Consider the following 13,620-nt stretch of genomic DNA (forward strand, 5'->3'; position numbering starts at 1 on the left):
TGCTTTTTTTTTTTTTTTTTTTCTTATTTCACTGATAAATGGTAACTGATGAGGAAGTTGAAAAAAATGACAGTAAAAATGGAGGTGGGCTGCTTGGGGCTGCGGCTTCAGCCTGCTGATGTCACATGGCAAGTTGGTGGCTGTCAGGATTGTGGAGGCCTGGAGCACAGCACACAGTGGGGGTATGGTTGGTTTGTATGAGGGTGAAAAGAGAAGTGGGGTTGAAGGGCGAGGGTGAAAGAGAATGAGGGTGAAAGAGAAGCGAATAGACAGGGAGCAAACTTTTGAGAGTAACTAGGAAGGTGATGGCATGGTTGAAATGGTTGAGCAGGAGTTATTTTGAGCAGTTTGCAATCTGCTTCATTCTTTACTGTAGAGAATTTTGTGATGAAGACTTAATGAAAACAATTCAGCAATAAGAGGTGTTACTTCCTCTGAAGGAAGACCTCTCATTTGGAGGAATGTATCAAAATCTTAGTTCTCAAATTTAGTCACATTAACATTGATTTGCTGGATTTTTCTTTTCTTCCAGTTTTAGTGTAGCTGTAATATTAACTTTAAACAAAACATAATTAATCTTTATAAAAATGTATTTTTGTCATCATAGCTTTCTGTGAAGTATTTTACTTACAGATAGTTTCTGTTACCAAGTTCATTGGACTCTAGTGAAAATTTGGGTGCAGCATTTTGTTACGGCTGCATGAATGCCTTTATGCAGATTGAAAGCAAATAGTTATGACTTAAAACATTATTTAATCTCAACAGGTTAATATCAGAAGGCAAATATTGTCAGGATTTGGGATGCACAGTATATGAATTATTTTGCTTGATGTTGCTACTCCAGAGATAGCATAGTGAAATACTGTAGAATGGATTTGACACATCAAAATTGTACTTGTTTTAATGCTGACATGGAGGATGGGGTCTGTTACGTTCATGGAAGTTAAGTGCTTACTTATAAGTCTGTTCCCTACACTGCAGGGAGTAGACTTGCTTTACATATGGATGAATTTTAGACATCTATTATCTTTAAAAAGACATTCTGCATTCTAGCAGTGCTTAGTTTGGATAAACATTGGGTTTTAATTGTAGACCTTTTTTAAGAAATATAACAAAATTTTAAGTTTCCTCTTCTTTAGGAGCTTGTTTTGAGTCATTTGGAAAATATTCAGTATTCAACATTCAGTTCAGCAATATTGAATTTTTGCTCTTTTGATTATTTTACTTGAAAATTAAAATGTTTATTTGAAGCAAGAAAGATGAGCAATGACTTATTAGGGAGCATAATGGCAGGACAAAGAACAGACTGACTACCATCCCCTCTCCTCCAATCCTTATCTCTTCTTTGAGTCTCTCTCTCATCTGTAGCAGAATTGAACATCCATCACCTATTACAAGGTCCTTCATTATGGAAGGGAACATACTTCATGAACACACAGTGAGCCTAGATGCAGCCTTCAGCATTGACAACCAAGGCTGCATTTGGAGAACCCTCTTCCTAACAACGTGGAATTGTTTTGCTTATCCCTTCCTCCAAAGGTTTGTGGATGGAGGATGGTTGCAGTGGTCCCGGAAACTTGTGCTTAGTTCAGTTTTTCATACAAAAAATATTTCATTTCTATTTGTTTTCTTCCTAATAACATATTTATTTATTTTTCTACAGAGATCTAAGATTTAATAGGATTAAAGAAATCCAGCCTGGAGAATTTAGACGGCTTAAAAACTTGAATACATTGTAAGTTATTTTTCAACTTTTCCCTTTTGATTTAATATGATGAACTCTATAGTGTGCCGAATTTGTTAACTTTTCTCAGATAAATAGTCTCATAAATTTTAGCTGTAGTATTTACACAGGTGAAGGCAGCAAGGTTTAGGTCCAAAGTATATGAAAGCAAAACCTGGTATTTGTCAACTGAAATAGAAAAAAGAAACAACAACAAAAAACGAAATTACTGACATCCTAATTTTTTCTCTATTTAACTGCACCTATGAAAAATGTAAAAGTTTACTTCTATATATATTTCTTCCAAATTTTGCTAAAAGGTTAAGTGTACACACATTAAATCATGCAGTCACAACAAACCTGTTCAAATATTCAGGTGTTCGAACGCGCTTCAGTTAAAAAATATTTGGCAATCTCTGTTTCGTAAGTTTTGAGCATTCCTCTTCAAAGTGGTAGCCTTGAAGGCAGAATTTGGATAATATATTTCCTACTGAGCTTGCTTTTATTGATATTTCTGTGAGCACATATGCTATGTAAAGTGAAGACCATGTATTGTAAACAGCATTTTTACACACCCATAATGCAAACAGTTTCTGTTCTCTAATATATTAGCAGCCAAAAGGTGGAACTCACATGGACAGTTATTTAGAATTACAAATTTGAATTATATTATGGAAATGTGTGATCTCAAATAGAATAGAGTGGTATCAGTTAACTCTGGATTGTTATTTTCTATTTATTCTGAAAGCATGTTATCAGTAAATATTGCATTGTATATTCACGCCAGGAGGAAACAAAATAAAATATTTCCCCCAAAACTGTTCTACCAAGATGTTTCCACTCTGTGTAAGACCCTCTGTGTACTTGTGGCACCAGGAATTTTTCCTTCATCTACAAAAAGAAAGCCTGTTCCAGTTTATAGATTTTATTTTTTTTTAATTCTGTTTAATTTTTCCACATGTTCTTCTTCTAAGGCAGTGGCAGTGCAAGGCAGCTTTTTTTCTTCAAAGTTACTGGTATCAAAAAAGACTTTTGTTTTGCTTTTTCAGTTTACACACTACATTTACACCTGCTATTATACATTTTGTTTTTACTGTTCTTGTATATTAAAATAAACATATGTTTATTTATTTTTATAGGCTTCTAAACAACAATCAAATTAAAAGAATACCTAGTGGGGCATTTGAAGACCTCGAAAATCTGAAATATCTGTAAGTTAAATGAATGTCACTTTTTTTTTTAATCAATATATAACTGAGTGTCTTCAATGAGAAAATGTTTTAATCTGAGATTGAATTTTCATCTGACTTGCTATCTCACATGATAAACTGCTTTGAATAAGATTGAAATTTGTTTGTGGATTGGAGACAACTGTGAATCTTTCTGTAAGTTGGTGGTTTGTGATTTCCTAATACAGGATTTCAATATATGCTTGTAGTCAGTGGATTTTGAAGGGTTTTCCAGTTACTGTTTACTATATGGAACATAGGTATTGTAGTGTCATAAGGAAAAGTATCACTCCACTGCCTTGGGTTATGGCCTTTATTATAGTGCCGATTGCTTTAACATTTCAATATTTTGGAAACAACACAGGAATTTAATTTTTCATATAGTTAAAAGTGCAACCTAGGGATTTGGGAGAAGGCAGAAAAATGAAAGTCACATAAATTTGTGCAGGCACATTGTTTGGTTTTCAGAGCTGCATTTGATCACATTTCTTAGTGTTATTTTTCACGTCTTGTCATTCCTTAATAAAATTGTTTACTCTCTATAGAAATAGAGAAAAAAATAATATTGAACAAACTATCTCCATAAATTACGAAAGTCCATGATGATTTGTTGGCAATTTTTTTTACAAAACATGTTTGTGTAATGGATCTGGTGCTTTGAAACCTGAGATACAAAATATAAGTGGAGTACTTAAGGTCTCTTAATTCAGAATGTTTCTTTTGGTTGTCAGCAGCTGTGCAGAAATATTACTCAGATCTTATTAGCTCTTTATTTACATACCCTTGCTTCTGCAAAGCTGCAGTAAATCTGAGATAAAATGGATATAAAAGACTGAGCAGAGTTACCTGAGTTATTGTGTGTTTCCTGTGCATTAATGTCTGTTAATACAATATCTATGTTTTTAAGTGGAGATCTTTTCTTCTTCCAGTAAAATCTGAATATGAAGTTAAACGTGGTAGTTCATTCAATTCTGTAAAACCACTGTCCATTTTGCTAAAGTATTTAAGAAGATTTTTTGCCTATTTTGATGAATTGATATAAATATTCTACAGAATTGTACAGCCATAACATTTATAAAATGTTCAAATACCAGCACAAGAAAGCTGAAATATACCAAATAAATACAGTTTAGCTGTGAAAAGTTCAGTTCATTAAGCCCTTATGAAGTCTATTCTATGGAACAAAGGAAATAATTTTTTTTCACAATGGAATGTACTGGAGTAGAAATTAGAGGGAGAGACTATATTGCTCTTAAAAAGATGAAAACATTGTTCAGAATCTAGTGCTGTACAGTAAAATCATCCAGAATAACTGGCTTTGGATGGCCTGATCCTATAGATAATGTGGATGTAACTTTTCTTCTTCTAATAAACTCATTTTATCATCCTATTTGATGAAATGAGTTTATTAGCCCATGGTGTTGTGCTAGGTGGTGAATAATTTTGAAAATTTAGGCTTTGCAGATATTAGAAAGTTTTTTGTTTCTCACTGACTTTTCTTTTTTAGACTTTTTTGGAGAATTCTCGAAGAAGCCCCTGCATTTTCAAATGCCTTTTTGCATTATTCATTTATGAAATTGAGTTCATAGTTTTAGGAGGTGCGCCTGTTTTCAGAATTATCGGTCAGTAGGAAAACGTTTTAACAGACAGTGGCATTTTCTCAGCTTTCTATGCATTAAAAATACTAATCGTTGTAAAAGCTGATCCCTAAATTATAAAAAGAAAATTGCACATACAGTTTTGGAAGCTTATTTTTTAGATTTTTTGTTGTTCTTGTTGTTGTTGTTCTTTCTGTAATCAAAATAATGACAACTCTGTAAACATATTTTGCAGTACTATATGCAAAATTTTTATATGGTCTTATGCTGCTTGCAGTAAGAAGTGGTCTGAATCCATATATAAATCAGAAGGTTTTAGATGTTATCAGCTTTTTGCTGTGAAACCGAAAGGATACATCTTCTTTCTGCTTTTCTTTCTTTCTTTCTGATTTCTTGCGCCTTAGTATTGGCAATCTGGCTCTTTTGAAAGGATGAAAAAAGCAATAGTAGATAGGACCTCATCCGTAACACAGTTTCTTTTGCACTTAAGTAATGATGTGTAGTGTTTTGATCTTACTTTACCCGTTCTGTAAAGGGGGAATGCTGCTGGCTACAATAAACTTTTAGAGAGTTGTATTAATATGAGCAAAATAGTTTGTAATATTTTTGAAATTTGTTGCTGCTCATATGAGATACTTGTGATAAACTGAATATATTTTATTGACTTTCTGGGAGATTTTCAATTTACTTTTTGCTTATTCAGTTAATGGAGTTACTCAGTTATAACTGAAAGAGGAGACAGAAAAGCTTCTCAGTCTTGCAGTGTAGCTGTTGGTGAGCTTGTGGAAGCTGTTAGATTGTTCTTGATCCTGAATTGTTTCTTCTCCAAGATAGAAAATAATTGGGAATTGAAGATGGAGATGTATTGCACTTTGAAGCTGTAGGATGTGGAAGCAGTAGTGTTGAAAGTGAGCTTAAGATAAAAAGAAAGGGAGTTTGAGGAAGATATATGGAAAAATATAAAATATAGTCTAGCAATTGCAAAGAACTTTACAGAAAAAAAAGAGAAGGTACTTTATATTTACAAAGCAGTAAGATATAAGCTAGTGTGAAGGAAACTATGTACATTAAAATGGAAAATAAAAGTTTGGTAAAACATTGAGGCACGTTTACTTAATGAGAAATGGAAAGATCAGGAATCATATATTAGGGATTGTGGGAATTGAGACTGTATGGAATGTATCAGTTCTGAAAATATGTAGAAGGAACGATCAATATTTGCTTTGCAATTGGTGAATGAAGCCATAGTGGTAGAAGAGGTGTTGTAGGTTTGCCAAACTGCAGAATCGCTGATCTCACCTTTCCCAGTATCAGATTATGTCACGTTTTCTTCTGTGCCTTCTGCTATCATTGTTGCTATCATGGTCATGTCACTTTTTCCTTTGAATGCCACAAGTGATTACTGATCTCATTTCTCTGTGTCTCATTTTGGTAATTCCACCAACAACCTTCTTTATATTTCTATATTAATCTCTCTGCTGTTTTTATTTACTTCTCAGTTTTACTCCATGGTATCTGATACTGTCAATACCTTCTCTTTTTCCTCCTGTCCCAAAGAAATAGATGTGAATCTGAATTTCATTTTATCACATGACTTTTTATACAGTTCATTAAAAAAAAAAAACAAACACAAAACACAACTTTCATAAGGAGTGTAATAGAATCTTTGATTTGAAACTATTTCTTTCTGATTTTCTGAGAACTGATTACCTATTTGTTCATTTCCAAAGTGTGTGATCAGTAACATTGTCAGCCTTACTTGCATTTCTGGCAAGTGTTGTTTTTGTGAACTCTTCTGAAAACAGGAATAATTTTCAGAAAGTAATCTAATATCTGAATAGAATGTGTCACCTTGTCATCTTAATCCACTGTCTATTCATCCTTTGAAGAATTCCAGTGATGTAGTTGTGTTAATAGAGCTTTAAGGTAGAGTTATTAACTACTTTGTCCATAATTCTACTTTAAATCACTTTTCTGCTAATGTGACTGGATGATAGATAGACAGATATTAAAGGTTAGGGCAATGTTTGCAAAGTACCTTTCTAAAAGTCAAAGCAGCCTTTTAGAAACACAAATATTTTTGTAAGTGTATTTTCTGTTCTCTTCTCATTAGGTGAGTATATTTTTTTGCCTTTCTGTTAATAACCTTAGGGAAACATCCATATGGCTAAGTAAATGTGTGGCTGTCATGTCTGTCATACTACATGCATACCTTTTTGTAACTTTGAGTTTGCTGGGGTTTCTCTCTGGATGGGGAAAACGGTGGACTGAGGTCACTTGACTGTCCTGCATCTGAAGGCTTTCTGATCAACATGGAGAAAAATGTAGTTTAAAGTTGAACATAGGAAAAAAAAAAAAAAAAAAAAAAAGGGTTACTCCATTCTTGACAGTGTGGTAGTAAATGTCTGAAAAACCACAGTCATTTTCCCAGTCATCCACTTGCATTCTTCACTCTGCTTTACTTGGTCTCCAGAAAAATAAATAAATAGAAATTTTAGCAAGGATTCTAATAGAAATTATTTCTTCGATTGATTATTAAAGGTATCTGAAGCCACTCTCATTCCTGGGTCAAATCAGAATGTTTGCACTCAGAGGAATAAGACAAACTTCCAAACTCCTGAGCAGGACATGTTAAGAAAGGAAAACAGTGCCTTGACTGTTCAGTCTTGCAAATTTTCTAAGGAATAAGAGGAAATGATGTATTTAAAATTCTCACTATAGAAAAAGGTAGGAATTTTTACCATTCAGACAGGAAAAGTGAGGAGATAAAGACTAGTAAAGGCATATAGACTATGCACTATTATGCAAAATAAGCATAATACACCTGTTCTCTCTCTTTTTACATGAATTTCTAAGTCTTTACAGGTATTTCATATGACTGTATTATTTTTTATGGTTTAATTTATGCAGTCTTTTGAACATTTTAAAAGCCTCACAACTTCTCTGCTTTTTAGTTATTCTGTCATTGGAGGTGCTGCACATTTTGTTTAGAAGCATATTTTTGTTAAAAGTCTATATATATTGTTGTGTTCAGATCTTGGCAACTGATTTATTGGAAAACTAAACTTTAGATTCAAGGAAAAGACATTACTTCATGCTGTTCCCCAAAGTTGTCATGATGCCTACAACTTCTCTTCTTGAGGCCTGTTGGGAAGTGTTAGCCTTTGTCAAGCCAGTTTAAAAGCTGCCACTGGTTCCAGCAGGGAAAATATTTTATCTTTTGCCTCAAAAGATCTCTGCAGTAAGTTAATGAAGGCTGTAACATAAAAAAGTCAAAAACACTACTAATAAAGCTAATAAAGCCAATTTTGGTTCCAAATATCTTCACCCTTTTTTTCACAGACATCCATGCCTGATTAATTCAGTTTCAAAGCGTTTGTCAAATAATTATGACAGTTCTTACTGTGAATCTGTTCCTAACCCAGCCTAAAAACAGATTGGCTGACATTGAACCCATAAACTACAGTTATTAGCTAACTGTATGATTTTTCTGAAACATTCTCTCACTGAACCTTCGTAAATATTAAAAGCTTGATGATAATAGACTTGAGCACATGCACCAATCCATCCAGAACCAGGTATTTTAGCTCTGTGGAAAAGGTAGAGAAAGCACTTGTGAACATACTGGTACTCTGCATATGTTTATTCTGTTTGTATTATGAATGGGGACCTAATGTCCATCTTCTGTATGGGATAAAACAAATAAACAATGCTATTTTATTGATGCAGTATCAATACTCTGACTTGTACATTTTTTTGGTAAATATTAAAAAGGTGACACAGATGGCTTTATATCAGTGTTTGTTCTTGAAGTCCATTCCAAAGTCAAATTATGTCACAATACAAATATTTGTACCAGTATTCACATGAGATATTTTAATAAAATAAGAGGCGTGCTGTATTCCAGAAAAGGAACTGACACAATCTTGTCCCATTAAGATGAATTTATTTTGATTTTTGACAAGCCCATCAAGAAAATGAGGGGCAGAGAAGCAATAAGTCATAACAGTGAGAACGGAGAAGCCAAAGATCAGCCAGGTGATAGCCTGCAAGGCCCCATAACTTGATTTTCTAGGTAAACATTTGGGATGAATTCTCAAAGGCAAAGTATTTTTATGTGTATGTGTTTAGTTTTTGTTTTGTATTTTTTTTCCTAATATGTAGTGAAAAGACTGTCTTCATGTGTCAACTTAATTCTTCTTTCCCACCTTTATGTAGCTCCTGTTTGTGTACTAATATTACTGATTGTTTCTTGTTTCAGCTATTTGTACAAGAATGAAATCCAGTCAATTGACAGGCAAGCATTTAAAGGACTTGCCTCTCTAGAACAACTGTAAGTGCCTTTTCTCTTCTGTGCTGTCATCTCCATGATTCCCCTGCAGAGGAAAAGTGCACACCCTGATCCGTACATCCTGCCTGCATGCTCTGCATGTCTGCTGTCAATGGGTTGTTAGTCAGAGAGCCCCGTAATCATCTGCATGTGGAAAAACAAAATTGATCTCTGTGTCAAATTCCTCATTTCCGTGTTTGTCTGTTTTTTTTTTTTTATTTCTCATTTGCATTCCCCATGTTGTGAGATGATGTGGAAGAGCTTTAATGAAGAGGCAGTGTAATGGTGGAAAATGTTGAAAACTAATGTGTATTGCTTACAGAGAGTTTTTTTTATTATTATTTCATTTCTGTAGATTTTATGATATTGTGATTACTTTGCACCAGTTACTTTGTGCCAGTGTAACTAAAGCTGAGCCAGTATCTTGAAGTTTAACTCGGTATTGCTATATTTTAAAACAAAATTAGATTTTAAAATTAAGATTTTAGTTTTATTTATACTTGCTAATGATTGCTGTGTACAGACTTAAAAATAAGGACGTTCACTGCTTGTAATCTAGATGTTCTTTGTCTTATAGAAAGGTTGGTTAAAATCTTACTCTTTTTCCTGTATAATGACTGAAGATGAATCTCTTAAAATGAAAATGCAGTCAGTAGCATGACAAAAATTAACTGTATTGGTTCTGTTAGGTTTAAGTATGTGGTTTGCTTGTTTTCAAAAACAGAAAGCATTATTATGCATTCAGTATAACAGCGTTTAAAAAAACAGCCATAAAATGCATAGCTCTTTAACAATCTGACTACCAAATAACAACACTGGACTGATGAATCTTGTAGCATGTGAATTGTGAGGGCTGAAAAACTCTATTCTACTAAGATATACACCAGTTTCCTTCATAGTATAAATACCTAGTGAATATTAGTGGAAAAAGTGTGTATGTGAAATAAAATGGCATTCAGAATGTGTACAACGTTGTTCAAGCCCATGTTAGAGGGAAGTAGATGTGATTTGTTTCCTAAGCACATTTCTCTTCCTTTTCCACTTGCTTTAGAAGTGATTACTGCAGTATATTGACAGCAACTGCTAGCGCTTGCATGCTTCTTTTCTGTGTAGAATTTTAAACACTGAAATCCATTTATTGAATCTCTGATGATTCCAAAATATGACACAAGCCTGATATGCTGCAAGTGTCAACAGTGCTACATTCTTCTTCTGGTTCCTGTTCATCTGTGTTTAGACTTAAAAAAAACCCACGTATCATTGTGGATTATTAATACATTCTCAATGGACTATTCCACTAGGCTGCACTTGAGCCTCTCAGCCAGCAGTGATATCACATTGTGCCATCAATATTATTCTGTATAAAATCAAGCTTTTAACAAAGTCAGCCCCATAAATAGGTTCTGGCTGTGGAAGGTCTATTTTACCCCAATATATTTGAGGAAAGACAGTGTTCACAAAGCTAAATTGTGTGAACATGTTCCCAAATCCTCCAGCTTTACATTGTGATAGGGTCAGTAGCTCCGTATGATTTTTTTCAACTTGATTATTAGAGACACTTTGTGACCTGGATGCACTCATTTGGCCAATATTATTCTCCTTGCTCAGCAGAGTTCTTGGGGCAGAGATTGCAGGTCCACACCTCAGGGAAATACTTGTTTCACAGTCATATCGTGTGCTCCAGTGAAACAGATTGAAACTGACAGTTGATTTTTTATTTTTATTTATTTATTTATTTTAATTGGACTATACACTAAACATTTTTCTTGCTTTTTTTTTTTTAATTCTAAAAATATATTTTGCTTTTTGCTTTTATTCTCCAGCAGTAGTGGGGAGAAGCTGTAAATACAGTTTAGCTTAAATAGACCACTGCATGTATGTAAGGGAAGAAAAAGAACAGCAGCCGCAAATGCTGCTCTTGGCAGTATCTCACTAAAACCTCTGCAAGAGATTCTTTGCTGCTGATGTAGTAGAAATACCTTTTTTTTTTTTTTTTTTTTTTTTTTTTTAATTTCTGCCAAGACAATAAGATCTTTGAATCAGACCTTGAAACTCACTTGTGCTAGAGTAAATTCTAAGAACAGTTGGCAGTTTTAGGTGCTTGAACACAGTGAGAACTTGAGCCATACGTATTTCATCACGTAACTCTTCAGCCAGGCAGGACATGAAGGGAGAAAGCCATCAGATTAAAAGCAGACAGTTAGGGCCAGTTTAGACCTTGCTGAATCTGCAGGATTTGTGTTTGGATCTGGCAAATATGATACAAACCTACAGGAAACTTGCATTTTTTGGAGCAGATGCTGGAAGACATCCAAGGCACTTGAAAGGCAGCCAAACCTGCCCTTGTATGCTTGTGCTTGTACAGCTCTGATATACCTTTGTATGCCACTGTATAAAACACTGAACTGCAATAAAATGTCACAGATACCTGTCTTGGGGGTGTTGTGAGTTTTTGGCATCTGGATCCCTGGTTTGAGCTCTACGTTCAATCAATTTCCAGATGCATGCACTTGTTGGTAGGTGGATTTTCTGGTGTATTTTTCAGATTTCAGTTATAAGCTATGCATGGATTAGGGACAGAATACTTTCTCTGCAGTCTGTAATTAGTGGGAGTCACATAAGTATTGTTGGGGTTATTTAAATCTGCTTTTTCTTAGTGGAATACTAATTACCCATTTTCCTTTGACTTTCATATTAACATACTAATTTTGCATTTTTAAACTGTTACTGAAGCTCTGCTGCAATTTGTATTCACCTGTACATCTTTGTGGAAATCAGTACATGAAAAATATCGTCTTACATGCAGTGATGCAGCTTCTTACATTTATTTATTTTTCCAAATACAATTTTCAATAGCTTTTAGCTTTTGCTATGTGCTGGCTTTTTTTTTTTTTTTTTTCCCCCTAAGGTTTATATTACAAAGAGCTCCTGCTTGTTACATAAACTTGTGGGGGTTCATGAATGTTCATCATAGTGGAGTCTGATTAAATAAATATGACTTGAGAATCATAGAATCATTAGGATTGGAAGAGACCACCTTAATCATCTAGCTCAACCTCTTTGTTATTCTTTGATAAGATTAGCTATGGTCAAGCGATCTATGTGGCTGGAATCTTGCTTTATTTTGAAAATCTTTTAAGAACAAATTCAATAATCTCCTTATGCATCTTGTTCCAGTACTTTATATCATTATTGTAATGTCTAATCTTAATCTCTTATTATGCTATGGAAGATAGGATTCAAAATTCTTTCCTGTGAAAGAGGACAGGTGATTGAGTTTCTGTCCTCCAAGGCGTGGAAACATGTAGATGAGGTACTAAGGGACATGGGTTAGTGGGTAACATTGGTGGTAGGTGAATGATCGGGCTAGATGATCGTAGAGGTCTTTTCCAACCATAATGATTCTATGATTCTATGAAAATGTGATGCATGTTTAACATCTGATTCTGTTCGCAAGTAGCCTGAGAAATTGGTCAGAATTCTTTTTTTGAGGTCACAATTTAAGAACCTGCCCAGCTACTTCATTGTGTGAAATGCCTGAGAACATTTGTTAGCTGGGTACCTTAATTAATTAATTAAGTACTCCTGCAGTCAGCATGGTTTCTGATAATGTAAAGTTGACTGTTACAAAGTACTTCAGTGCCTGGATTGCTGCAATTGTATCTGCAATATCCGAGGATATGAATAAGGCAAGGTTTACAAAAGAATTGTTGTTTTAGTTAAACTGATTCATTTTATTTGAATAAATAGATAACTTTTCAGACACAAAACATATTTTTTTCATCTTAAATTATTGGAGACTGGAATACTGAACAGCAGCTAGGAGCAGTTGCTTTGTATTTAATGAAATATGCATCTTTTCAGCCATCCAAAAGAAGTGTCCTTTCTTTTTCTATATTTGCTGAAATCATCTCCAATCCAGGGACCTGGGAAAGAGGCTATGCTTCAGTGTGCCTTTTCCTCCCAACCTTATTTGTTGTAGTAAGAGATACTACCTGAACCTAGCAATCTTGCCTTGTCATTGCTGGAGAAATATGAGAAGCATGTAGGAAGGTTATTTTATTGAGTAGGTAAGAAGGTATTGGGACTTGTGGATAATAAAAATGCAAAGAATTACCAATGTTAAAAATAATAAAAAAAGAATTCCTGCTTGCTGCATAAGATGAAATGGTGGATGTAATTTTTTATTTTTATATTTTTATCCAAAAGCAAAGCTTTTTGGAAGAGGGCACACTGCTGTTATTGTCTAGCTGTGAGCAGATTGGGCGTGGAGAACAGTGCCTGAGGAGGGTTAAACACTGACCCCATTCCACTAACCCTTCCTCAGGGCTGGGTCTCGCTGAGAGCTTTCTGCTGTTCACTGTGGAATTGGATGAAATGCATTCGAGATATCTGTTTAAGTTAGGGGAAGCTGGCCAGCATTTTCAAAAATAGTTTGTAGACTGATAGGCAGAAGCTTATTACTCATTTTGTGCTTCCTAATGCAAACAGGATCAGAATCTGTTCTCATTATGATCTGTGGCTGTGGGCATGCTTGACACTCTGATGCGCCTGATCACATCTGTGTAGTTTATTGATTTTTTTTTTTTTTTTTTTTTTTTCTTTCTTTCTTTCTTTCTCCCATGATCTCCATTCATTGCTGCCTGGCCTCGCTCACGCTCTGGCTGTACTCTGGGGAGCTGGGCAGCTGCCAGCCACGTGCCTGGCGTCTGTGCCCCATGCATCCTCCTGTGCTTGCAG

At 34.6% G+C, this 13,620-nt stretch overlaps 1 protein-coding gene across 2 annotated transcripts in view; it reads left to right on the forward strand.

Moving 5' to 3' along the window:
- Positions 1-13,620, forward strand: part of PXDN (peroxidasin) — a 77,497-nt gene that overhangs the window by 25,345 nt on the left and 38,532 nt on the right. Inside the window, exons 2-4 of one of the 2 annotated variants that reach the window (XM_048936643.1) lie at positions 1,664-1,735; positions 2,863-2,934; positions 8,812-8,883. In XM_048936643.1, coding sequence (XP_048792600.1) covers positions 1,664-1,735; positions 2,863-2,934; positions 8,812-8,883 — 216 coding nt within the window. The remainder of the gene's footprint in view (positions 1-1,663; positions 1,736-2,862; positions 2,935-8,811; positions 8,884-13,620) is intronic. The other variant, XM_048936644.1, reaches the window with a different exon arrangement.

This window comes from Lagopus muta, chromosome 2, assembly GCF_023343835.1.
Source record: "Lagopus muta isolate bLagMut1 chromosome 2, bLagMut1 primary, whole genome shotgun sequence".
Taxonomy (NCBI): Eukaryota; Metazoa; Chordata; class Aves; order Galliformes; family Phasianidae; genus Lagopus; species Lagopus muta.